The following is a 27,823-nucleotide window of genomic DNA, read 5'->3' as shown; positions in this document are numbered from 1 at the left end:
ATCAGCAGAAAATTAATTGAATTTATATGTAGAAACCAAAGCTTAAAAACCTTAGAATAGAGAATTGAGAAAAGTGATCTATTGGGTTGGATTTAAAATTATCCGATCCATTGGGCTTAATGAGAGACCTCTTTGTGATAAATTGACAAGAAATAAAGGCCATCTTTTATATGAGCTCTTCACGTCAATGTGGACCATCTTGTAATCTATCATATGGTTCATACTTTTAAAATCACATGGGTTCTATATGTGAACAAGTTTGAATAAAGATGGTGAAAAGGCTTTTTAGTGGTTGAGAAGAAAACGGTTAGAGAGATGTCTTTAATTTTGGTATGATGCCATTGGGATACACATATGGTCCAAACAAGCGTGAAGCGTCTCCAATACCTACATGAAAGGGTGAATTCTTTCACGATGAGTCTGCGTTTATAATAACAAAACGCTAGCTAGAGAGACAACCCATTCAAGTCCAATGAAATGTTGTCGAGCTTTTAAGATTCTTCCATTTGACCTTTCAGGTTTATCACCGTCTAAAATTGAACATAGCTTGATCTCTTTGACCATAGTATTTAAGAGGTTTCGCGTCAAACCACTCACTGCCACAACATGGTCCATAGTATGTAGAGACTAGTGGGTTTTGCACTAAGCTCTAGATTCCAACAAAATTGAATGTCAACAATTTGTTGTTTTCGTTTTTGGTTCTAAAACTAAAAAAAAAATTCAATGTCCCCATATTTTCTTAAAATCTAAGAAAACTAATTTTAGTACAAAATCTAAAAACTCTTTTAATTTTTGTTTTTAAAAGTTAAATATCCTAAAATAACAAACAAACAAAAAAATCTCAATATATTTAAAGCCACATTAATATATTTGATTTAAAGATAATTTTTAAAATTGTTAGTAAAATTATATAAGAAATGGAGAAGAAATAATAGCGTAGCCCAAAAGCTAATTACGAATTCTATCAAAGGATTTATTCCAAATCTTTCAAAAAGTATTTTTATTCCAAAATCCTCAAAACTATATCCCAAATTTTATTTGTATATATATAATACTTTTCCCGTCCGTAATAATATTCATAAACACCATTTCAGCGAAGAAAGGAAAAAAAAAATGCAGATCTTCGTCAAAACCCTCACCGGAAAAACCATAACCCTAGAGGTCGAAAGCAGCGACACCATCGACAATGTCAAAGCCAAAATTCAGGTTTCTCTTTCTCTCTTTCTCCGTCTCCCAATTCCACCTCCTCGTGCTTTTCTTAGGATTCTAGGGTTTTGCACTATGAATTTGTTTGATTGTTGGAGACACAGATTGGTTTGCTTTGTTTGATTGATTTTTAGGTTTTCTTTCCCCGATTATCTAGCGATCGATGTTAAGATTTCTTTAGATTTCTGTGTAACAGTAAGCACAAAGGCTCTCTTAATCCTTCATGTGTTTGCTTAATTTCGTATTTGTTTATGTTTTATGGTACACTTGAAGGTATGTGAATTGCTTGAGAATGGTTAATTGTTTCTGAGTTTAAGAAGATTGGATTAAGATTATTGTTAATGATCTTTTGATTTGGTCTTCTTCTAATTGGTTTATGAATGGATGGGATTTGATGAAAACAGGACAAAGAGGGAATACCACCTGATCAACAGAGGTTGATATTTGCTGGTAAGCAGCTTGAAGATGGTAGAACATTAGCGGATTACAACATTCAGAAAGAATCGACTCTTCACTTGGTATTGAGGCTTAGGGGTGGGACTATGATTAAGGTGAAGACTCTCACAGGGAAGGAAATTGAGATTGATATCGAACCAACCGATACTATTGATCGGATTAAGGAACGTGTTGAGGAGAAAGAAGGTATCCCTCCTGTTCAACAAAGGTAAATAACTTCTTTTTTTCCAGTTACTTCAGAAGAATTGAGTCGCAAAGTTTTTGCCTTGGGAACATTGAGTCTTGAACTATATTAACTCTTTGTGATATCTGTCTCAGCTCTCTTAGAGTTGTTTGTGTGGTTGAGTCAAAACTGATTGTATAAGATAGGTTGCAGTTTATTGACTTGAGTTTCATGTTTTAGTGACTTGCCCCTCTTGTGAAAATTGCAGCTCCTTTCAGCTCAGCTCTTTTACTTGATTGTATAAGTTGCGGTTCATTGACTTGATTTTCATGTTTTAGTGACTGGCTGCTTCCCTCTTGAGAAAATTGCAGCTCCTTTCGAGTGTGTTTACTTATGCTTTTGGCATCAAACGATTCTACTCTGCGTGCAAGCTGATAATCTATGCTGTCTCATATAACAGTGATTCTCATTAGTATTTCTAGGATGCTTATATATCTCATGGATGTTTGCAGGCTAATCTACGCCGGAAAACAGCTAGCTGATGACAAAACGGCAAAGGACTACAACATAGAGGGAGGCTCTGTTCTTCATCTGGTTCTTGCCCTTAGGGGTGGTTTTGGTCTTCTCTGAGAAGTAACTCTTGAAGATATCTTTTTCTCTTTGTATGGCTTGTTGGAGTTCATGGGAAAAAAGTGATTGCAATTTGGATATGATACTTTGAATATTATGCTGTTTCACTGGGTTTGGATCATTTTACCAATAATCTGTTAAATATCGAATCATTTTGTTTTGTTTAACATCGAATCGTACTTTAACATATTTATTTGGGATTTAGCTATTTATGATGAATATCTTTCATTCAAGAAAGAGGCTAGACATGTGAAAATAGGATCGAGCTATGTGTAAGATCGGACCAGGCCGATTGAGATTGCTGGTTGCATGAGTCCATCAATAGTCCCATATTTATTTGCATTACAATGAAATAGTGGTTACAAATCGTCAAATCCAATGAGTGTCCATCACATTTAACAATTTTTACTTTAATTTTCTAAGTAACTTAACTTGTCAACTTGAGTTTGATTCTCTATACTTTCATAGCCAGAAAAGCACATGAGACATGACTAATGTGATTATAAAAACTAGAAGAAATCGTATGGATGGGCCGACCAAAAAAAAAGATGACCGTTGAGATTTAAACGTTAAGCTTTAAAGCTTTACAAGACATAAACGTTGCGGACAGAATCGGATCCTTCCAGAGCCTCCCACAAACTCATACATATAAATACATGTGAAGTAGAATCAAAGCAAGAACAAGAGTCCAAGAATAAAAATCAATCAGAAAGAAGATTGAACATAGATCTCAAGAGTCAAGATCGATGGGTTTGGTTGTGGTCATATCTCTGCCTCTAATTTTCTTCTGTCTACTTCTCGGATTTGGCTGCTACTTCCTCGGAAAATCTCGCGGCCGTCGTGAGATCCGTACAAATCCTCAGGTGTATGGAGCTCCAGCTCCGCCTCCCGGTGCTATCGCCGCCTCCTCTCCGCCGTTGTCTCCACACGCCAAGCCCGACAATTCTCACAACGTCTGATTTTCCTTCATTTTCTCTTCTTTGTCTGTCTTGCTTGTCTCTATTGGAAGATGCTTTTGTTTGACTTATTGTGAATTGTTGTAACTTGTAATCTTTTGATTGTCTTTAGTTTTCTTGGGATGAATTTCCTTCTTTATTTGTGTATTTTCCTATCTCTTTGATGTAAATAAGAAAGCTAGTAATGGTTTACACATTGATTATTCTATAAGAAACATCTAGAAAAGAAAAAAAAGGAAAAAAAACATCTAGAAATATATCAGAACTTCTTTCACAAAAGAATAATATATATCAGAACTGCGTGTTATTAATTCAACGAGTTCAAACTTCAAAGTATGATGTGGTAACACAACCAAATTCTCCTCTCGGATATAATTAGACCAAAAAAAAAAAGACGAAATATTTTTGCTATAAACAATATATATATGGGTAAATGTGAAGAAATTTGTTTCTTCTGCCAGGAAATAGACAGTTAATACATTGAAAAAATGGTAAAACTTTAAAGAAAAGCATATCTTAAGAGATGAAACCCTAATTAAGGTGTTGAGACTTCAGAGACAGATCAAGAGATCTTATCAGAAGATATCTGTGAAGCATTTCAAACAAACATTACAAAAAATGTAGCCTCCTTCCGGCGGAATGGTAGAAGGAGTTGTAATTCTGCTAATGTTTATTTTGGTCATATATAGATTTAATTCTTTGATATTGCAAACTCATGATCCCATTTTCTTATTATGTGGTTAACCAATAAAAGACTCAATTTTGCAGTCTTACTAATCAGGACTATTTGCCAAAAAAAAAACTAATCAGGACTAAAAAACTACATCTCTTTTTTTTTTTGCTACATATATATATATATATGATTATTTTCAGTGTATATATAATATGTATAGATATTAAAAATAAATAAAAGATAAGTCGTGTGTAGTCCACATATCTTGAACATCAAAATGACAAAACTATTAAAATCCGCGGCAAAATCTCTTATCCAGTGACATGTTACTTATCAACCAATCACAACACGCCACCTCATCACCCCAAGACCACTTCTCTTATCTTCCTCTCCCTCCACTAATCCCCTCAAGAATCTAAAGCTCCTCCCATAAGTCTTCTCTCCACACTTCACCCAAAACTCCAGAACCCTAGAATTCGAAATCTCCAAAGAACCCGACAAAGCGCCATGTCGCTCACTATCCCGGCGAATCTCGTTCTCAACCCGAGATCTAACAAATCTCTCACTCAATCCGTACCTAAATCCTCCGCAAGATTCGTCTGCTCCGATGACAAATCCTCCTCCTCCACACCTCAATCCATGAAAGCTTTCTCCGCCGCCGTCGCCCTCTCTTCCATCCTCCTCTCTGCTCCTATGCCAGCTGTCGCTGATATCTCAGGTTTGACTCCTTGCAAGGACTCAAAACAGTTCGCTAAAAGAGAGAAGCAACAGATCAAGAAGCTTGAATCTTCTCTTAAGCTCTACGCTCCTGAATCTGCCCCTGCTCTTGCTCTCAATGCTCAGATCGAGAAAACCAAACGCAGGTTCGTCTTCCATTTCTATTTCTTCGTTAAACCAGAGCTTTTTCTCTGTTCTGAAACAGAGCTTTCCTCTGTTCTGAAACAGAGTTTTTCTCTGTTTTAGTGAATTACTTGCTAGATCCATTGCTTTAGTATGATTTTTTTGGTGAGTTAGTGAGTTTTCGAAGTTGCTAGACATGTTAAATTTGATCATTGATATGATCTATTGAGGAGCTTGTGGAACTGTGGATTGGTTTGAAGTTGATGTGCTTATGAATGTATGTTAGGTTCGACAACTACGGGAAGTACGGATTGTTATGCGGGTCAGACGGTTTACCGCACTTGATAGTGAACGGAGACCAGCGGCATTGGGGAGAGTTCATTACTCCAGGGATTCTTTTCCTCTACATTGCTGGATGGATCGGGTGGGTTGGAAGAAGCTACTTAATAGCTATTAGTGGTGAGAAGAAACCCGCGATGAAAGAGATCATCATCGATGTTCCTTTGGCTAGTCGGATCATCTTCCGTGGTTTCATTTGGCCCGTTGCTGCCTACAGAGAGTTTCTCAATGGTGATCTCATTGCTAAGGATGTTTAAAAAGGGAACTTGTTTTCTGCTTTTGTGTTACTCTCTCTAATCTCTTTGTTTTCCATTGTACTTATTGAAAAACAATGCATTGTCGAAAACCTTATAAAATTTGGATTGCGCAAGTAGAAAGAATTATGGCTAAAATGGTGATTGACAGATTGTGATTTTGCGGTCTAGTGATTGCTATGTGAAGCTCAATTGCTTGAAGGGAATATCCTGATATAACGCACAGGAGCATAACCAAATTTACTTAGTATAATGCTATTTTACCACTCTTGCATTTGCATGAATGCAGGAGAAGCTCTTGAACTATAATAGACTAAATTACTTGTGTTTCTTCTTAAGCTCACTGTAAATTTCTTACCACAAGCACATGCTCCGGTCCGGTCTTTCTGTTTCCTTCATATGCGAGCGATTCTATCAGCGACTATCAAATGGCAAATGTTTGCAAGGAAACCAAAAAATAAAGACAAATGGGCCATAAGTTTGCATAATAAAAATTCAGGCCCATACAAGTGCTTAGTGCTAATTGCTAAGCTAGACTTAGCTAGTATCAAAGATGACCATTACACGATAATATGCTCACAGAGTCAAGCACACACCATGGGTTACATGATCATAATTGTATATAGATATAGATAAATAATATATCTCACAAATTTACATTAGGTCAATAACAAAGATCCCTCCTCGGTTGGAAATGATCAAAATAACCCTACCGGATCATGATCCAAAGGTCCTACACATACACCAAATCCCAAATACCCCGGAATTACAAAGTTACAAATACTAATAAATATATAGAGAGAGATTTATAATATATAAATATATTTAGTATTTTTATGTATCTATATCATGTTAATAATTTCACTCTGTAGTCAAAACAGAGCATTTTCATATCCTACCCCTAAATTTAATATATAATAATCCCGAAATTTCCCAAAAAAGGAAGAGGAAATTGCAGTAGCAGAAAGAGAGCATTATTGACTAGCAAGACCACATAGACTCTCCCAAACTGGCTTCATCCACAATGTCCATATGGCTAAACATGCCCTTGTTGTCCTGTGGACTCACTTGCTTCGAAGACGGTGACCCGCTGCTACTCGGACTATCCGGGCATAGTCCGTGCCCTGGGAAATTAGTCGACTGGCGTACACGTAGATGCACCACCTCAGCTTGAGCTAGAGCTAGCTGAGCTTGCAACACATCTATCTGTTGCTGGAGGGACGAAATTGCCCCAACGCAACCGTAAACCGGATCCCGCACTCTTGCATTAGCCTCGTAAACCATGCTGCTCACAGCGTCCCCTCGCTGGTGGATTGGTAATTCCTGTTGAGTTTTTAAAACATTTTGTCAGCCACTAGACCAATTAATCTCGCAAGACTATATAAAATTTATATAATCCATCTCAAATGTAGACTCTACATCAGCTAGCTAAGAAATGTAAATCATATCATTAACATTAGCTAACAAAAGTTAATATGGTTAAAATTCAACATCAGCTAATAAATGTAACATATTCCTAAATTCTTAAAATTCAACAATTTTGTTTTTAAATCCCTAAACTTATAATATAAACGGGTCGGCCCATGTGGTAGTTGTCAATAAAAAGTTATGGAAATGATAGTAATGTCTCATCTAAAATAAGAAACAAGAAAATCATCCTAATTAAACCTAACCCAACATATGAGTAAGCACGTTTTAGATATTCTTAAGAAGAACAAGAAGAAAGAAACCTGAAGCATCTTGTTGACGTTGCTAGCACCGAACACTCTATGAACATTAGCAAATTTCTGAGGCTCATCGGCCGGAAAATACGGCGAGAAAACGCAATCTTGAGCGCACCGCCGCCGCAAAAGCTTACACGCAGCACACGGTGACGCAGCTCCTTGCTTCCGGCTACTTTCTTTCATCTCTCGCCGCCACGTGTCCTTTGGATATGTGAATTTATCTAGAAGAACTGAATCTCAACCGTTGGATTGTCAGTTATCGAGAAAGCTGTGGGAGGGTCTCTAGGTGAAGTGTGACGGATCTGTGGGGATTTATAGAGTGAGAAAGAGAGATGAATTAAATTAAATTAAAACTGAAAATTTCCAAAGATTTAAGACAAAAGTAAAAAAAATAAAAGTCAGCACATCTGAGAGTGGGACCCAGAGATTTGGAAAACTTTAGGTTTGTTTTGCTTTGGTCGTAGAGCAAAAATTAACATCACGTGACATGACCATTTTAGTTTTACTTTTGGCGCCAAATGCTATTTGTTTTTTTTATATTCTCTTTTTGTCTTTTACCCCTTATCTATTCTCATTGGTCTTAATTTTTTTTTTTAACTTTTGATTTCTTTTTCCCCTTAATTTGTTTTGCCTTTAATGTTTTCTTCGAATATGGTTGAATTAAATGGTACAAGTTGTAATTAATATTCGGAATCACCACAAAACTAAATAAAGAGAAATTGTAAATGATATACTCCCTCCGTTTCACAATATAAGTTGTTTTACCTAAAAGTACGAAGATTAAGAATATTTACTTTTAAAAAGTTCAACCAATCACAAAAGAGACTGCATAATATAAATAATTATAAAATATTAAAATAAATATATAGTTTGCATAAAAACTTAAAAACAATTTAATTGTAAAACAAAAAAATTGGTCCAAAACAACTTATATTATAAATCGAAGAGAGTATAAAAATATTAATCAATTTACTTTATAGCAATTGGTTTTGAAATAGTCGACCTATAAACTTTAATATTGGAATTCTATACTCTTTTTTTTGTAGAGTGAGCTACAAGAGGGTTTTCTGTTTGGAATGTTACATCTTTATTGAAAATGTGTATAGGATAAGGAAATTTATGGCCTCGTGCTTGTGCATGTAATCATTGTTTCTATATCTTTTGTGTATTGAGATTCTCACAACTTTCTACGTGGTCCCTCAATTTGCATAGAAGGGGATTAATATTAAAATCTGAAACAAATGAAACTTAATTTTCCATTGCTTAAAAATCGTGGAAGGGTAAAGTGGAAATCTAAGAAGCAATTCAAAGGAATTAGAGGTATCAATCTAACAACAGATATTTTAAGTTTGATCATAAACTTTAGTAAACTATAATGGACAAGTCTTTATCACCGGTGGTTGGGTCAAGGGTTGAAAGTTTAAACGATGGTGGATGTCTTCTTTTCGGATTCTGTGTGGTGTGGTTAGATCTTCTGTTTTGATGCAAGTCAGTGGTTCTTATTCTCGACTGCTTTGAGTTGATGTTCCTACGTTTTGCTGGTCGAGGACTCTTACAATTTTCTCTCGGCTCGGTGATTTCTGAGATGTAGTTCTAGTTGCGACATAAGTTGGGTTACATCTCTTAGACAATGTAGGTAATACTAATATTGATGTATAAAAAAAAATGCAAAGATATCTATTTGTTGATATTTTAGAACATAAAACAGTATATTCTTAGAACAGAAATATACTATTTTCACATGTACCCATATCAAGATTTTGTTTTTAGTACATTTACATATTATCAAGGTTTTCATTACATATTTGAAGCAGATTTTGTAAAAACTCATTTTACGGTCATTATAAAAAGAGAAAAAACAACCTTAAAATAAACACAAAAAATATAGGGGCAGGGCAACAAAATGTCTAGTCTTTCACTAGTCAAAAAATAAAGTTGAAAGAAACAATACAGTGCACGCTATTTTATTTTCGTAGAAAAAGACAAAAAAAAAAAAAAATTAAAAAAATTAAAAAAAGAAAACGCCCACAGCTTTCGAAATCAAAGATAGCCTGAAAATGACGAATGTAGAACATTTTACAAGGACGACAAAAAAAAACATTTTAGAAGAAAACTCCCACAGCTTTAATAGAAAAAACTGTAAATTCTTTTCATGAGATGTAATATACTGAGTATTAAAACTAACTTTGCTTGTGTACAAATAGGCAAATCTATGTATATTTGCGATTATCATGTTCTTGTTAGAGCTATGTTGATATATATAAAATCGTTTTTTTAGTCGTAATTGGCGATAGAAGAAGACTCCAAAATTTCATGTCAACAAAAAGAAAAAGGAAAGAAAATTCCAAAATGAATTTGGAAGAATTTAGAAAGATAATATTCTTTTATTAGAAGGAAAAGAGAACTACACACACTCGACAGTTTCCACTAGTGATAAGATTTGTATTTATATTTTGGTGGAGTGTCTTTCCGACAAACTTCAACAGTCGACTCTTTTGCCGTTTTCCATCATTCTTATTGGTTATCGACAAATTAAAAGTTCACTAATTAATTAAATTAGTCATTTGTAATTTGTATAATGAAAAAAAATAAAAAATCACTCTATACTTTATGATCACAGACGTAAGAACAGGGACCGGACCAAAAAGGTTGATATATGTATTTTACTATTTCGTTAAATCATAATAATTAAAATGAAATGTTTTGGACCTAATGTGTCGGTTTCAATAGATCTTCTCCTCTCCAATCCCAAATCTTTGATTTGTCTGTAATTGGCAAAAAAAAATTTGCATCGGCAGGTGGCTACTCGTTTTCTTTGAACCTGTTATTATATAATGATTTACAATTAACACACCTTACATATTCAACATACAGTACGTGACTTTTTCAGATTTCAAATCCACGATATATGTTACTTTATAACCATATTATAAATTTTTAATCCTGAATCAACATCATACGTACATTGGCTTTTCAATTTTGTTTATCTCCAACTTGGTGTCGATAGCTTCATAAGACACATTTACTTACCATCACTCACTCTACATGGAGGGAGCATGGACTATCCTTTCCTTCAAACCTACTTTGGATGTCTTTTTTATTCATTGGGCTCAATTGGGTTTTGTTCAGGATTCACTCCTTATCCCTATGGATTCTTTGTCTAGGAAAATATAACCTAAAATGTGGTTAATTAAAGAGTAATACTCCACCTGTTCCACAGTAAGTGTCATTTAAAATTTTCACATATTTTTTTTTCTTTCTAAAACAAACTTTGGATTTTACCCCTTATTAAGTTATTATTATATTTATTTTTTTTTCATTATTCATACATTAAAACGATAGTTTTATCAAAAATCTATATTGAAAACCTAAAGCTATACTTGTTAGCAAACAAAATTTAAGTTATATATAAAACAACATTTGAATTAAAAGGTAAAGAGGATAAATTAACATTATAAAAAAACACTTGTTTGAAAAGTTTTTAATATTTCTTGACAATCCTTAAATTAAATAGCCCCCTTCTAATAGTCATACTTAGGTAACTATACGTTTTTTTTTGGAACAAAACTTGGGTAACTTTACTTAAGAAGTAGAGTATATATATCATTATATGGGGTCCTTGAATTAGTCATTTTTACGAAATATAATGTACAAACTACTCATGCAATATATAATTTTGTCATTACATCATGAGTGTTATTATTACAATTGGTCAACTCTTGTTGTAATTATAAAAATCAGTGGTAGTTAATTTGTCAAATTAAGAATGCAACAACCCTATTGATTACCTATTATTGTCCCTTCTTTTTGTAACCTCTCCCTGACTTAATAATGTTACTTTCTAATTTCCTCAACCCAAACGACTGAGGGTTCCATTGATAACATCGTTCACAAATATAGTTAACAGTTTTTTTAGCAGTTGTTGAACAAAATTGTTAGAGCAAGCAGAAGAGAAGGTGAATAAATTAAAATGAGCTGTAAAATTATGGTTATGATTGATAACAAGCGGTCAAATAATAGGAACGTTGAAATAAAAATAATAAAAAGAAATTAAATTATGATTAATATATGTGAATTTATAAATAAATAAAAAACAAATCCAACCGTCTTATTTTTTTTTCTCTCCCAACATCTCTCTACAACAATCTACTTATTCCAACCGCTTCTTTTAATCGCTTTATTTATTGATAACTTTCAAAGCGTTTCGGTTACAGACGAGGCGGTTAAAAATTACCAATCAAACCATGAGTTAATAGTATACCTAACTAAACCATTTTAAAAATGAAATTAATATAGTTTTAAGTTAATCATCCCAAGAAGTTAGTTATAATATAATCAAAAAGCAACTCTCATGATCAAAAGTATTCAGCATGATATTGATGATTAGCTTCCCTTTAATCAATCAAATTATCACTTAAATCTAATAAATTTTATACAAACGATATATACTGTATGAGATTTTTTTTAAAAATCATTAACAAATTCAGTATATGAACCTATGTTCCGTTACTTAGATTGAAAAACATAATCCAATGTTCCGACTATATCTTTTGTGTGTATGAATTCTTACAAATTGCATCTCTTAATTTATGTTTCAACACTTTGTTCCTCAAGGCAAGAGGTTCAAACAAAAAGAGAAAAGATAAAAGAAAGAGAGAGAGTAGAAGACTGTTAACTGAAGTAGACAAAGAGACTAGAGACGTTACTTTGACGGTTGAAAGAGCATGAAAAAAGAAATAAAGCAAACCAAAAGAAAAGCTCTTTCGGTTGATGGAAATTCAAATAAAAAAATGGTAAACAAAAATCTAAAACTAGATTTAGATTGGAGAGGAATTTATTTCTCAATGAAAAGAACTGGTCATGGACTTTAAAACTACAATTAATTAAGCAGAAGATCACTTCCATATCATTATGGCCCCTACCTAACAATGAAATTTTCGTCGACAACATTAATGCTCACTACTTATGTTAAAAAATATACATACAAAGAATATGTTGGGTATATAATTTTATAATCGTATTCGCTAAAATTTGTTATATTTTTTCTAATCGTATATAGTTTTACACTGCTTGCCACTTCATTTTCTTCATTCTCCTTCCCTGCAAATGCAGAAATTGATTTGAATATTTGTTAGACGTTGAATTCTTACTTTGATGAGAAAATATTGCCTTTGGCCACGACTTGGAGTAATTGATGGATAATGTAGTTTGCATCTTCCTGATCGTTCATCCATTAGCTTTAGATTATTGGCCAAACAAACTCAAGATATATGACTCCCACAGTCAACAAATTAAATTTTGATGAACCGGGTAACTAGCAAAAAAAGTTCGTAAAACAATAAAAAAGAAAGTGCTATACATATGTGATCGAAATTCCTATTATATATTTGGTTTGTTATATCTAAATTGTTAAATACGATACATGTAACATTGTGGATAAATTTTCTTTTTCCATAGTAGTCAAGGCTATGTAGCTTTTCAGACAAAGATTGATTTTTCGCCAACAAAAAATACATAAACATAATACTCAAATCCAAACCCGGTCCAGTTTTAGTGTCTAAAACAAATATTTTTGTTAATGAGTATTAATGTCTAAAACACTAGTATGTTAGGTTGTACTGTTGTAGGTCAGGGACAGCACTTCACTCAACTAAAACCAGAACTTTGCTTTTTAAAATTGCTGGTTCTAATATAACTAAAAAATTATCAATTATATACTCCATCTGTTTTTTAAATTAATTTTCTAAAAAACACACAAATTTAAAAAATATATTAAAATTGATTACAAATGTATCAGTCTTTGTAATTTACATTTTTCTATAATTATAAACCAATGGTATTTAGTTACTTATCTTGAAGTTTAAAATTTATCAATAATAAATTCATCAATAATAACTAATACATAGTGCATAAAAAAATCTTAAAAATAAATCTTTTTGAAACAGTTTTTTTTCTTCTAAAAAATCAATTAATAAAGAACAGCAGGAGTATAGTATAGAATTCATATATACTCTCTCTAAGTAAAAAAAAAACCCAAAATCTTCAACGCCGGTTATTCTTTTCTTCATTTATTTCTTAAGTATTTGCCGAAAATATTTAAAGACAAGTGTAATCTTTTGGAATTGGGCTTTTTATGTTTTAGTATTGAAATAAATAGAAGAAGGAAAGTAATTAGCTTTTGGTGACCGCAAGGGGAAATTTGGAAATATAAATGTTGATTTGTTGGAGGGTTACATCATGGATAGTTTAGTGCCTTGTCGTTTAAGCGTAATGTGAGAAAAGTATATCAACAATTATTGAAATGAAATTATCAAACTTTACGTTTGTCAATATAAACCCAATTCAATAAAGTAATTACCATAATGATTATGTCAGCATACTAAGAATACTAGATAAGATACTCCACTATGTCAAAACATTTAAAATGTTACTAATATAATTTTTCAAATGATAAAAGTTTTTCTAAGAACTAGAAATTTTTTAACAATAAGAAACATTGACATTTGATTTTATTTTCTTGAAACAACTCCTAAATAATAATATATAATAGAACGTGCAGTTAAAAAACAAGTTGGTATATAGAATAGATATATGTAGTATAAATATGCAACCATGAAGCAACTATTTGTTATGGCCATTGGAACTTCTATATTAATCGGATACGTAAAACTTATCTCAATTTCACCAATTCATTAAAATATTCAAAAGATGCAAACCATTGGTGTTTACTAAAAAACTGCAAAGAAAATATTAAATTTTATCTGGGGAATTATCGTGGTCGAGCCGACAAATATGTTGTAATCTTGAGCAAGAAATTTATTAAAGAAGAAGATGCGATAAGATCGACGACAATGCATGTACATATCCTTATTTACTTTCACGTCTTGTCGAGTTTAACAAGAATTAACTTGACTAGTGAACGTTTTCTGTTTTCTATTTTAAAGAGTAAGGTTTTAAAGACATATTTATATCTTTTATGATATCTCAATCCAAGTACTATATTTTTGTAAGCATAATTAATTAGTTTAGTACTATATGAGGCTTTTATTTACTTGAAAACGAAGAAAAGTAATATACCTATCTTTGGATGACAGATTGACAGTATATACGTATTATTACTTAATGAGGCAATATATGTGACAAGTTCAATGTTCATATTTGGTCGTACGTATTCTAATTTTACAATGTTTAGTAAGAATATCACAAATTTGTAAATGACTCTAGCTAAATGGTAAATTTACATATAAACCTATTAACATTTTAGATTGTATAATTTTTTCTTTTTTATTTTACTTATGTTCTTAACATATTTGTATAATTATTGTTTAAGGAAGTTTGGGACCCAAGAGGGGTTATCACACTTTTTGGTCATTAAAAGTAAAAACCATATAAAGGCATGCCCAACACTTGGGGACCTAGTGTCCAATTTAAATGGGGCAGTAAGATTTACCAACTAATTTTGAAAATTTAAATTATACATTTATGTTTTCGTTTTTTTCTTGTTAATAAAAAATTTCATAAACGAATATGATTTTTGTTTTTATTATATTTCTTAAAGATACATCATTGATTAATAAAAAAAATAGCACACCCCTATACATAAAATATTATATATATTAATATATATATATATCTAAACCATAAATTTACAAAATAAACAAAATTGAGGAAGAGCATATATAGATATCTGGAAATAATTAAATAGTTTAGAATATATAATAATTATGTGTATTAACTCTTAAGCATTGTCCAAAGTTAGCTCTAAACTTTATGGGCTTAAGATAGACGTCGATTAACACTGTCTTAACAGAGATTTAATATGACAAAATGAAATAAACAAGTATAAAGAAAACTTTGTTATATAAAATTGTTGATTTGATATAAAGAAATTTTGTCCATACATAAAAAGAAAATTATGAAAATAAGCAGAGCGAAAATTGATATTGGTTCAGTTCAGCTACTGTCTTTGATAAATCAACAATTTTAAATCAAATAGAAAAAAAAAACATATTCGGTATTCATATGTTACTTGATGGGCTAAGCCCTTTAAAAAGCCCTATCATGAATTAAAAAGCCCTTCGAACCTTTTTATGTATCATATTGGTCCTTCGGTCACTTAAATCATCTCGTTCTGATAGTTATGGATTGTCCCATAAATTTACAGTTGCAACGAGAAGTTGAAAGAAATGACCAAAACCTAGATTTTGAGAGGAGTTGAGTCAATTTAGCTCGTGGATGTTAGAAGTGTTCGTATGGATATTTTATGATATCACTTTACCTAAGTGAATGAATATAAAACCAAAGTAAAAGGATTGCAAAAATAATGTTATTTAGACGCATTGCAATTGCAAACCTACAAAAGTGATTGGTCAAAGGGAATACTTGGGGGGTCCTAGCTGGCACACTATTAAATTACTTGAAAAAAGCTGACGTGGCGACGCAGGCTTTTCAGTGTCCTGTCCTAAAGGACGAAATGGACTTTTGTTTTCTCGTTTATTAGTTTTCTCATATAATCCTCTCTTTAAAAAATCAAATTGGCTAGAAATGTACCATGTTGTCCTCTTTACCCACATTCAATCCATTATTGAAGGTTGGAGTAAACAAATTTTTTTGCAAAAATAAAAAAGACAAAATTCAAAAAAAGAAAAACACTTAAAAACTAACAAGCAAAACACAATCGCTATACCAAGTGTCGTTAGCTCAATTGGTAAAAATCCTACGCGAAACTTAGAAGTCGCCGGTTCGAGTGACGCTTGGGACGAAACTAATATTACATGCTGTGGTTTTGGACCTGGGGAATTAGAGGCTTCGGTCCAGAACCTCCTGGATTTCAAAAAAAAAGAAAAACACAATCGTTATATTATTTGCTTTACCAACTTTATTTCGTAGTTTTAGAAAACAATTCACAACAAAATTTCAAGCATATGTAAGAAAATATTGAGATCACGCATTGTTTTGGATATTCTAACCATGAAAATGTAAATTTCAATCAAAGTCATCACATCCCATTCAGTTAATTAACACCATCATAGCTACTATATTTTCGTGTAATTATTTTTCTACTTAATTGACGACAGATTTAGCAAAATCAAAATATTAAAATTGTCGAAAACAAATTTGTCTTATTAATGAAGCAACAACGCATCAGCATATCTAGAAACACTTGATTTCAAAAACACGATCACCCAAAAAAACTGAAGACCGTATATCAAAGGTTTAATGATATCATTTCTAATATTTAGATGTTTTCAACTGAAAAACGCAAAACAAAGTTGTAAAAGCAAAGTGATAAGACGATTGTGTAATTTTTTTGTTACTCATCGTTAGTTTTGACAGGTTTTAATTTATATTATTTGCTTTAGTGAAATATTGAACTAACTATCTCTTAATTTTACACATCAAATTTTATTTTTAAGGTAAAACTATTATAAAGTAATTCTTATAAATTTTGTACGATATATTATCACATAATTAAGAAACCTTACAATATAGTTTTAAAGTGGTTTTCAATGTCTTAATCAACTTCTATTTTAAATTTTCTGAGCATCCATCAAGTTCCTCATATTCATTTTCTTCCATCACCAATTTCACCACAAAACTTTTCTTTTCGTTTTTAGTTAGTAATTTAGCATCAAGTGAACCATATCATCAAATCATCCGAGAAATCTTAGAAATTAGCAAATCATATTAATATAAACGAAAATGTTATCGGAAAAATTCTGGTGGACGTCCAAAACTGAGCTACTTGAATCGATTAGGCACATCCAAGATTTGAATTTAGCGTCCGTTTAGAAGAAACAAAACACGCTTTCCGTTTTCTTCGAAAAAGTACAGAAAAAAGATGCAACGTAATTAGTTTTTATTAATTACTGTATATTTTGATTTTGTGCATATTATTACTTATAGGGTCGTGATGAGTCATGATTACTGGAAGTTGAAACCACAAATTCCTTGCAAATACTATCGACTCCTTGCATGTATAGACTTCGATTTTCTTTTCTTTTTTTGGTTTGAAGTGAAAGATTTCGATTTCATATTTTGAACAAGCACTATTTTAAGAAGAACAAAATATCAATAGCTTGATCATATCATGACAAAAAAGAATATTCATTTTAAAAATTTAAAGTATATACTTTTACCTTAGGGTTTCATTGTTTTGACGTGACTAATTATAGTGGCATGCATGTCAACCATCAAACAAACATAAATAAGACGAGAGAGAGAAATAGAGACATAGCATTTTAATGATTGTTAAGGTTGTATGTAACGTCGGTCTTGTTATTGATTCATGTATGCTTTTGATACTAGATTTGATTTATTTATTTAAAGCAAATAAACTTTGAAGGTCTAAGAGATATGATCTTTACGAAAAGCATACACGATCCATGCATGCAGAACTACATATGATTCAATCCACTCCTCCATGCAAATTTCGATAGATCCTTTACTTGTTTAATTTTATTTCTTTATTTATTTTATTGATATATCATCGACTTTGAAGCAAATCATACTTATAAATATGTAGGTATAGGTATAGAATAGACACACACATTCTCATGAAAGACGTCTTAAATTATTTAAAATTTAATAAAAACAAAGTAAAGATATTTGAAAGCTTTTTGAAAATTTTTTATTTCGAACATATGTGATGTTGTAAAGTAGAGTTGCAATATATCAACAAGTTATTTGAAATCAAACATTTTTTTCGGATGTATAAATTACATGTAGACAAGGCTCTTCCCATGACAACATGAGCAATACCACTAGTATTAGTTCAATGTTCTTAGTACAGAACTGATAGGAATTACTCAGGGCCGGCTCAAACTTTTTGAATACCTTGTGCTGATTTATAAAAACTGACTTTAGTTAATATTGGTTTTTAATTTTTGAAAATTTTGGACCCTAAAACCTTAAAGAAAATTGAAAAAAAATTTGAAAAAATAATTGAGGACTCTGTGCTTTTGCTCCTCTAGCACTCCCCTAGAGCCGGCACTGGAATTACTGATCGACTTATCTTATTTGATACACACGTTTGTTTGTTCGGACTTCGGAGTAATGTATATATATATATATATATATATATATATGTAGATGAAAAAATACAATTTTGATTTTCGCGTATAAATCATCCAAAAAAAATTTGGATATAAATATATATATTTCAAAAAGTTGGTCGTAATTTTCTTATACATTACATTTCCTAAGAAATCATTTGTTTTTAGACTTTCATGAAAGACTTATATCTCTGTATCGTAGACTTGTAACGTGGGAACTTGATTGTTTACGTATTATTGTGCAGACAATGATGAACGGTCTGTGTTTTTCATATGGGATGTAATAATATCCCTCGCCATGCAATGCAACTTACGTAGTGTACGCAAATTAGTATCCATATATTATTTTATCTATTTTGATTAGTGAGAAAGTTCTTTAGAGCAAATGATACTGTTTAAGAAAAAAGAAGAAGTTATGAGTGCACCATGCAACGCATTGATACATCTAATTACTGTGAGAAATTATGAAAAAAAAATATTTGTATGCGTTTAAACTTTAAGGTCACATTGCAGTAGATTTTCTAAAATATTTACATAATATAAAATTTTAACCAACAAATAATTGTTTGGTGCTAGAAATTGTAGTTGAAATGAAAAATCGATTTGCATTAAACCTTTTTTACTTTTCACAAAAATTTATATATTGATTACAGATATGACAAAAATTCAAATTTGATATAAGATCTTATAATTACCAAAAATGATATATAAAATGAAATTTTTTTAACTAAAAATTAATTTCAAATTTTGAAGGATATATATATGTAGTTATGTACAACTTTGTTTGATGTCCTTTGAAAATTTGCATGATGTTATATTCATTCTATGTTGGATCTAGCTATGAGACTTTCCAGTCCGAGGAATGTTTCATGTGTGTATATATTTCTAAACATGTTTTGTGTAAGAAACCTAATAAGAAATCCCTATACAGGAGTCCAATTGTCATACAATTATATTAATAAGGAAACTAAGCATTCACATATTCTACAAACATACATGCGCATAAATAAGGTTCAAGGCAAAGACAATTAAAAAAGTAACTATACTCTTCTACTTATAGCTCGTGCACATGAATTAGAGATTCGTAAATCAAATCCTTTTTAAAAAGAAAGTATGAGAAGCAATCATCATGCAAAGCCAATAGCTTTTCGAAGTTTGAAAAAAGTATATACATCACTTTATTTGTTTTATTAAAATGGAAACGAGATCTACATAGGATGCCTCCAAAATCTTCCAATTTCTTATAAGTTTGAAAACAGATACATCACTCATGCAATTGCCTTGTTGAATAAGACCGCTTATGAACTATTTGTGGTCCTAAACTAATAAAATTTATCGAAATCGCATTGTTCTCATTTGTGGTTTTCTTGATATTTTGTCGTGTATATATACACGTCTAGCTCTGCCTACCTTTCATAACATAGAAAACTTATGGTATTTAAATATGTAGCAAATGGTGATTGAAAAACCTAACAACAAGAAAAAAAATCAATAGATATGTTCTTCTCGATTTTCATTTACTAATTTCTCATCTGATTTTCATAAATATAGTCACAATAACGTTGCTAAATAGTCACAAATTTGTGACCAATAATGTTGGTCTCTAAATTTATACGTACCACATTTACTTCGTTTTTGATAAATCTACAAATCACAAATGTTCACCATTGTGATTATTTAAGAAACAGTGGGGAAGTAGATTTTATGAAACATTGAAACATTAACTCCATCTATTTGAAATTGTATACATAATTAGAAATGCTAGATTCACCTAAGATTTCCTGTCCCCAAAGAAATTAAGAGAGACATGAATGAATGAACATTTTATAAGAAAATGAAAGAAAAGAAAATGGTCAGTTTAATAAACTAATGAATGAATGTTGCCAAAACAAACAAACAAAATTTAATGAATGAATGGGTTACACATTACATAGTTTTCTTTTCACTTGGCTCCCAATATTGCAATACTTGTCCTTTCTCATTGCACTTGGTGACAATCTTAGTACTACAACAAAAAGATTTTGACCAGTCTTCTCAATCACACACCCACAAAATAAAATAATAATCAGAACTATCCCCAAAACTTAAACACACATAACACTACACCTATCCCCACCTCAAGACAATCCCTTTCTTCTCCCCTTTCTCCAACACCTACCAAAAGCCTCTCTCTCTCTCTAGTTCTTGATTTTTCAAGATTTCAAGAAAACATGGCTGACCAAAGTGGTGGGTTGGTTATGATGAGAGAGTACAGAAAAGGCAACTGGACGTTGAATGAGACGATGGTTCTCATTGAGGCCAAGAGGATGGATGATGAGAGGAGGATGCGGCGGTCCATCGGCCTTCCACCGCCGGAGCAGCAACAAGATATCCGGAGTAATAAACCGGCGGAGCTACGGTGGAAGTGGATAGAAGATTACTGTTGGAGAAAAGGTTGTATGAGAAGTCAGAATCAGTGCAATGACAAATGGGACAATCTCATGAGAGACTACAAAAAAGTTAGAGAGTACGAGAGACGAAGGGTAGAATCGTCTATTACCGCCGGTGAGTCGTCTTCATCTTCAGCTCCAGCTGGAGAAACGGCGTCGTACTGGAAGATGGAGAAGAGTGAGAGGAAAGAGAGAAGCTTACCAAGTAATATGTTACCTCAAACATACCAAGCTTTGTTTGAAGTTGTTGAGAGTAAAACGCTTCCTTCTTCTACCGCCGTAACCGCTGTAACCGCTGCAGTTGCGGCTGCTGCTGCTGCTATTAGTAGTGGAAACGGTTCAGGCGGTGGACAAATCCAAAAAGTGATACAACAAGGTTTAGGATTTGTTGTTCCTAAAGTACATCAAATCATTCAGCAGCAACCTGTTTTGTTACCACTTCAGCCACCGCCGCCACCACCACCGTCTCAGCCGTTACCACGACCACTACTACTGCCACCGCCTCCACCGCCTTCTTTTCATGCTCAGCCAATACTGCCCACAGTAGGTACCTTCTTTCTCTCTCTTCTTAACTTCTAAGTTTAGTTTTTATTATTTGAGAGTTAAATAATCTGACATTTAAAGAAAAACATACATTTGTAATTTATGTCTGATTACACTTGAGAAATAAAATCTTTAATATACAGTTTAATGCACACTCTTATGTATACTTTTGTTTGATACAACTCTTAATTAAACACTTTATTATTTTCAGTGAAGAAGTACAAATAATATATACATTACATTATCTTTAATATTTTTTTATATTAACTAGTAATTTGGTTTGGATTATGTTTGATAACTTGGTTGAAGAAGGATAGTAGCACAGATTCTGATACAAGTGAGTATTCAGACACATCTCCGGCGAAGAGAAGGAGAACAATGCCGACAACCACAACCGCCGGTCCCAGCGGCGGCGGTGTAGATGTGGAGGAGGTTGGACGTAGTAAGAGAGATGAAGAGACGACAGTAGCGGCTGCGTTATCAAGGAGTGTGTCAGTGATCGCAAACGCGATTAGGGAGAGTGAGGAGAGACAAGATCGGAGACATAAAGAAGTGATGAACGTACAAGAGAGGAGACTCAAGATCGAAGAATCTAATGTTGAGATGAATAGAGAAGGCATGAATGGATTAGTGGAAGCCATTAATAAGCTAGCTAGCTCCATTTTCGCTCTGGCTTCTTCTTCTCGCCATAATAATTAGCATCAAGGAGGTCCAGTACCATAGTAATTTAAATGATTATTATGTAGTTAATTTGATTAGGGAAGTGATTAAATTGTTGAGCGTGATGATCGGAGTACATAAATTGATATTGAAGTCTTAATTAATCTTGTTTTCATCACTCTCAATGTTTTCTTAAGTAAATTGTTGATTCCATGCAATATAAATTGAAATGTGATCATATAAAGTTGATTAATATACATGGTTAAACTGTGGATCAATTTCATATCACCTAATGCGATATGTTTCAACATAATAAGTTTAGACTAGATATGGATTCATAATATTTATGTGGTTAAAAATATTTTAGGTTCCTATATATAGAATTTAACTACACCAAATTAAGGTGCTTAGTCTTTTTTTAATTAGGTCAAAACCATATCTTTTGTTACTTGTTATCTAAATATGTTTGAGTTTTCATAACCATATGAACGCAAACTACATTGTAGTATCGTATTAGCTAGAGAGATACTTGATTTAGACGGTTTGAGATTATGAAAAGACTTGAACGGATACACGTAAATGTAATGCAACTTACTCAATATAGCATTGGTGTTAGAAGGACGTAGTCGAAAGCTAATCATGGACATAATCATGCAATTAAAGAAAAAAAGAAGTTGTGAAACTTTTGGATTTGGAGCGTGAGTGAACGCACAAGAGAGAGGTGCGTGGGGGAAGCATTTAAGTGAGAGAGAAAGTGGTCAAAGGGGGCAGAGAGAGCAGTCAAAGGAAGGGGAAGAGTGTGGAGGCCATTCTATTGAGTATTATTGGTTCCCTTCTCATTCTTCTCTCTCTCTTTCTTCAATGCATCAAAAGCTTAGTGACACAAACTTTCTAATTGTTAATCAAAAGTTTAAGATGGTATAGTTGAAATTTAAGAATAATGTAGTTAATAGTGAAGTGAGTAAGTTTGCGGCATACCGTTTTATAAAAGAAAAAGATATGGTCTGCAACATATTAACGTACTTTAACTTTAACCCTAGCTTAGTTAACAATCCTACCTTGGTGGGGTTTATGTAGAACAACTTAAGCCCTATTTCAGTTTCGAGTTTTCCCTATAACTAGATTTCAACAACTAAGAATGTAGTTAAAGAAAAGTGGAAACCTTATGTAACAAATAAAATACTAAGTGGAACTTGAATAACCATGCTTCATATAGATACATAGTCAATGCAGATCCTATAAACACACGTAAGGTCCATCTTATGAACACGATAGTTCAATATTTTATTTGTTAGTGAAAAAGGGGAAATAAAAGGAACCCATGAGGGGTCACAACAATAAATCACAATGGGCCAATTTGGGGAAGCAAATATAATATGATATAATATAATGTTTTTCATATATACAAATGTTTATAGAAAGAAAAAAGAAGTGATGTATGTAATGTGTATAGTGTTTGTACTCTATGGCCAAAAGTGCTTCTCTTTTTCTTCCCCCACACCCTTCACAGATGCAGCTTTTCTACAGAGAAAGTGAGCTGTGTTGAAATAATGACCAATAATAATAATGAAATGAAAATAGAAAACATTTCTAGATAGAGACTGGTGCGCTATGTTAACTTATGACACACCAAATTGTACCTGAAATCCAATCTATAAAAATCTATTCGTGTGATTATAAATTGTTTTACTGTGACTGATATACAAACAAAAAACTTTAGATTATATGGTTTATTTATGTGGTTATACACCGATTAACTTCTAATAATTTGTGTAAAAATGTCATTATTCTATCACTATTCGGATCAAAACCGGTAGAATGAATAGTGTTGACATTTTTTTTTTTTTTCTAATAAGAAGCACTATTCTTTTTAACAAAAGAAAAGAAAGAAACACTATTTTTTTTTCTTATAGAAACAATGGAAATTAAAGTAAACAAGACTAAATACAGAATCAGCCACATAGCTTTGTTTGTATCCGTACATTATCCTAACTCATTGATGTCGACATACGAATACGCAATTCATGTGACATATTGTGCAGTTGTGTTCACTGAATGGGCCTATAAGCCGACGATAACCACGAACAGCTAGACATATAATGGCCTTCACGAGCCGAGTTTAAATACATGTATTCCACCAAACTCTACACTATGTTATTTTCTGCTAGCTGTTATAATGTCTAAACTTTGATTCTTTATCTAACTATTTAATTACAATCCCTATGTTGATGTATGTGCAATAGTTATGTTGTTGTTACTGAGAATATTGAACAAAAAAATAGTAAACCGGTGACCAAATGTTTTCTCTTCCATAGAACTTGAACACCAAACAGTTGTTCATCATTTTGGTAGTACTGTATCGAACTCCGGTTAAACGAAATGTAGCAGAAATTGAATCAAAACCCTAGAACCAAAACTATTAGAATGAAAACAGAATTACATTGTATAATGAGAAAACGTAAAGAAGAGACTTGAATTTTGATCATTTACAGAGTCAGAGGATCGTATCATTATCATTTTTGTTTTTTCGTTTTTCTTTCTTCATCAGACAAAAACTACTTACACTAGAGAGACAGGCATATGTCAGAGGGACGAAGAAGTAAGGAGATGATGAAGTGAAGAAACGGTGTGAGGAAGACTCACCAATCTCAACATTCACATCTCTTTGCTAATGTTTTCTTTACCCCTCTCACAATCTTCCCGAACCATATCAAGTTCATGACACCGAGCGCAGCTGGTACGCCGAATACCAGAACGTAACCAAAGATGTGCATCCTCATGACCTACCCACAAAACAAAGTAATTCCATTTCAATCACACCATAAAAAAAAATCCGGAAATGAAACCATAGTGATGTATTAATTTCATGGGGAAGGTTTTGAAGCAATTGGGTATCAGCATAATCAATAAAACCGCTAGATAGTGAGCTTTACCTGGTTGTAGTGGAGATAAACATGATAAAACATGTATATGAACAGTAGAATTCTAGCAACCTGACATGAAAGTGTTTGAGTGATAAGTAGACACATAAATGCCTAGTATCAAAATGAGTCGAATGTTGATTAGGATTTGTAAGTACCAGCCAAGCCAAGAAGATGAAAACGCCATTAACAACGTATGCCAATGATTTTTTCATACCAGCCGTGTCCAGGTACCTTCATAAGACCACCGAGACAATCCACTTTTTTGTCAGGAGAAAGGTTGCGAACGTGATAAGTTTTGTATATGGTATAACGAAGAAAAGAGGAAGTACCATCTCAAGTTGATCTCTGGGGTTGTAATCTCGGAGATGAGGACCATGTAGGTATATAACTGTCCTTCCCCGGAAAATAAAGAGTAGGCAACTGCAACCCCCGATAGCGAGTGATGCACAATCTGAAATCAAAATGTCAACTTGATCTTAGTTTTGGGCTTTTGGCGACTGGCGTTAGCTATCTTTACACATTAGTAATGTTGAGCAATGTAGCAAGGCAAGTATATAAGCCTTGAAACATCAACAAGCAGAATATAAGGAGGATTTTGAATATCTTTGGAGAGAAATCACTAGATAGAGTAAAGTGTTTGGACAAGAACAAGTACTTACATACTCAATTCCACCCAAAGAAGGATATTTCCAGAAGATCATCCCAAGATCAGCAAGGAAGTAACCAATAGATATCTGCAAATCATTAATGTAATAATGTTGAAATTCTTCTCTCATAGACTTTTACATTAACGTTTTTGGATCCACTAAAATGAGTGCTTACCCCTAAACCAAGAGAAGAAAGTCGTGAGCTCCGGAAAACAACAAGATCATTATGCCACCTATCGGAAAAGAGGTCGGACCAGAACACAAAGTACAGCGACATAGCCGAAATAAAAATAGCATGAACTGTCGAGATACCACTGCCAAACAATACAAAACGATTCAAAAACCTAAATAGACACACACACACACACAACATGAAAAAGAGTTAACAATCATCAAACACAAACCGGTTATTCCATTCGATTCTTTGAATTTTCGTGAGGATGATATAAGTCTTAGAATGTGAGTTGCTGATAAAATGACAAAGATCATAAACCTGCAAACAAAACAAGAAACGTAACCATCATTAATCAATCGTCCCTAGATCTACAGAATCATGAAAGTAACAAACAAAAATCCAAACTTACCACTTTGCAAAGGAAAATGCCGGTGAGGACAGAAGTGTAAGGAATAAAAGGATCAGCTAAGAGATAATTCTTAACCAAATGCTGAGCTTGATGATGATAAGACTTAATAGCACCAATCGTTTGCAAAGACGTCGTCGACATTGCAAGATAACAAAGATTCTGGTGCTCTTTAAACTCTTATCTATCGATTCTCATTTCATCATTCTACCACCTACACCAAAAAAAACCATATTGACAAAGAGATCAATCTCAAAACACTAATCTTAATCCACACAAATCCAGAGTTTTTAAGAAATTTCTCAATCTCAATAGATTCAAACTAATCTGAGTTATGTGAATTCGAAAAATGATGAACAGATTCTGCAATCTAACAAAGATGTATGAACAAATCACAAATGAACCCTAATTTCAAAATTTTCGAAACTAACAAAATGCAGATTCGATAGATACAGAGAAGCAAAGCAATACCTAGATTGGGGAAAGAATCCTAAACAAAAGAGTGAAATTAGCAATCGAGGGATAACGAAGCTCGGATTCAAAATCGAAGTCAAAGAGGATCCATTGAACCGATGAAGAATCGCAAAACAAGGAAGAATTTTGAGAAGGGTACCTTAGGAAGAATCTGAAAATTGAAGAAATGCACGCAAAGGAGAAGACTTTAGGAATCAAGGAGGAGAAAACTGAGAGAGTGAGAGAAAAAAGCAGAGAAAGGGTAAATCAGAAGTAGCATCAATTGAAGAAGAAGAAAGCTTTAGCTTTAATCAAATGTGAACGATAGAGAGAAGAAACACAAAACACTCGATCTCTGGGAACACAAAAAAAAAAAAAAAAAACACTCCAGCTGTTGCACGAAAATAAGAAAATAAAAATAAAATAATTGTTGAATTTTAAAGGCTAGTATTAGGTTTAAAATTCATTCTTTTTTTTACATATGCCAAACTTTGTTAATGAGTTGTGGGAAAAAGAAACTCTTACATTTATTTGGCAAGAAAAAAATCTTATAATAATATATGGCTAACTTATGTTAATGAGTGGGGTAAAAAGAAAAATGAATTTATTTTGATAAAAACAAAAGAATATACGAAAAATGAATATATACATAAGAAAATAACATGAAACACAAAAAGATGATAAAATGTGAATAAGATAGAGTATAGATTATTATAGTTCGATTCGTGTGAATCACTTCGACTATCATGTCTTTTTCATTTGGTTTGGTATCACTTCTCTAAAATCATTTTCTTGTTGCTACTTTTTATATGGGATATATATCACACATATATATATATAGGAAAAAAATGTTAGTTACCTTTTTATAGTTTTCAAGAAACATTTATGAGGAATCTATCATTACATAAAAATTATAAAATGAAAAGATAGATTTGATGAAATATAGGAGGGGACTCTTGAGAGTCAATGTAGTAAATAAGATTCTGCAAACAACCAATCAATGAGTATATAATACATGAAATTAAACATTGAGAAATCGTGCAAAATCCACCTTAATGATTTGGTATAGCTATGGTTCATGAACCCAAGAAATATCAGTAAGGTCCAATAAAATAAAATAAAAACAGAGAGCCCATAACTGATATTATATCGAAAACAAGAGCACCATTATGTTTTTTTTGTTGGAATGCATATGTAGTAGAGATGCATGATCGACGACAAAAAAAAAAAGAAAAAAAAAAAAAAAAAAAGTAGAGATGCATGATCAATTGATCATTACACAAAATAACCT

At 32.5% G+C, this 27,823-nt stretch overlaps 6 protein-coding genes and 1 long non-coding RNA gene across 9 annotated transcripts; 4 read left to right on the top strand and 3 right to left on the bottom strand.

Annotated features, from left to right (window-relative positions):
• The first annotated feature begins 912 nt into the window (after positions 1-912).
• RUB1 (uncharacterized protein) lies at positions 913-2,836 on the top strand. Its single transcript, NM_102873.5, has 3 exons — positions 913-1,206; positions 1,611-1,870; positions 2,338-2,836. The coding sequence occupies exons 1-3, from the start codon at positions 1,114-1,116 to the stop codon at positions 2,453-2,455; spliced, it is 471 nt and encodes a 156-aa protein (NP_564379.2). The 5' UTR covers positions 913-1,113; the 3' UTR covers positions 2,456-2,836.
• Positions 2,837-2,984: 148 nt separating this feature from the next.
• On the top strand, positions 2,985-3,721 carry AT1G31335 (uncharacterized protein). The gene has a single exon (NM_102872.3). It carries the CDS (start codon positions 3,202-3,204, stop codon positions 3,412-3,414), a length of 213 nt encoding a protein of 70 aa, NP_564378.1. The 5' UTR covers positions 2,985-3,201; the 3' UTR covers positions 3,415-3,721.
• Positions 3,722-4,389: 668 nt separating this feature from the next.
• On the top strand, positions 4,390-5,855 carry PSAF (photosystem I subunit F). Its single transcript, NM_102871.5, has 2 exons — positions 4,390-4,947; positions 5,211-5,855. Exons 1-2 carry the CDS (start codon positions 4,592-4,594, stop codon positions 5,518-5,520), a joined length of 666 nt encoding a protein of 221 aa, NP_174418.1. The 5' UTR covers positions 4,390-4,591; the 3' UTR covers positions 5,521-5,855.
• Positions 5,856-5,963: 108 nt separating this feature from the next.
• LBD4 (LOB domain-containing protein 4) lies at positions 5,964-7,573 on the bottom strand. The gene is made up of 2 exons (NM_102870.3): positions 7,248-7,573; positions 5,964-6,840 (listed from the first exon to the last, which is right to left on the bottom strand). The coding sequence occupies exons 1-2, from the start codon at positions 7,422-7,424 to the stop codon at positions 6,499-6,501; spliced, it is 519 nt and encodes a 172-aa protein (NP_174417.1). The 5' UTR covers positions 7,425-7,573; the 3' UTR covers positions 5,964-6,498.
• A 12,816-nt stretch (positions 7,574-20,389) lies between these two features.
• On the top strand, positions 20,390-22,178 carry AT1G31310 (hydroxyproline-rich glycoprotein family protein). The gene is made up of 2 exons (NM_102869.3): positions 20,390-21,267; positions 21,577-22,178. The coding sequence occupies exons 1-2, from the start codon at positions 20,506-20,508 to the stop codon at positions 21,964-21,966; spliced, it is 1,152 nt and encodes a 383-aa protein (NP_174416.2). The 5' UTR covers positions 20,390-20,505; the 3' UTR covers positions 21,967-22,178.
• A 224-nt stretch (positions 22,179-22,402) lies between these two features.
• AT1G06433 lies at positions 22,403-22,919 on the bottom strand. Its single transcript, NR_139083.1, has one exon. It is a non-coding gene; the product is annotated as an other RNA (long non-coding RNA).
• Positions 22,920-24,133: 1,214 nt separating this feature from the next.
• Positions 24,134-26,906, bottom strand: AT1G31300 (TRAM, LAG1 and CLN8 (TLC) lipid-sensing domain containing protein). 3 transcript variants are annotated; one of them, NM_001332954.1, is made up of 10 exons: positions 26,693-26,904; positions 26,551-26,569; positions 26,083-26,293; positions 25,903-25,991; positions 25,674-25,812; positions 25,511-25,585; positions 25,181-25,302; positions 25,007-25,082; positions 24,861-24,920; positions 24,219-24,710 (listed from the first exon to the last, which is right to left on the bottom strand). In NM_001332954.1, the coding sequence occupies exons 3-10, from the start codon at positions 26,221-26,223 to the stop codon at positions 24,576-24,578; spliced, it is 837 nt and encodes a 278-aa protein (NP_001322744.1). In that variant the 5' UTR covers positions 26,224-26,293; positions 26,551-26,569; positions 26,693-26,904; the 3' UTR covers positions 24,219-24,575. The 3 variants fall into 3 exon arrangements, with proteins under 3 accessions (NP_001031121.1, NP_564377.1, NP_001322744.1); NM_001036044.2 differs by having other exon boundaries at positions 24,134-24,710; positions 26,551-26,906; NM_102868.4 differs by lacking the exon at positions 26,551-26,569 and having other exon boundaries at positions 24,134-24,710; positions 26,693-26,906.
• Between the last annotated feature and the right edge of the window lie 917 nt (positions 26,907-27,823).

This window comes from Arabidopsis thaliana, assembly GCF_000001735.4.
Source record: "Arabidopsis thaliana chromosome 1 sequence".
Lineage (NCBI taxonomy): Eukaryota > Viridiplantae > Streptophyta > Magnoliopsida > Brassicales > Brassicaceae > Arabidopsis > Arabidopsis thaliana.
The sequence above is the reverse complement of the archived record's forward strand: the minus strand, read 5'-3'. Positions and strand labels throughout refer to the sequence as shown.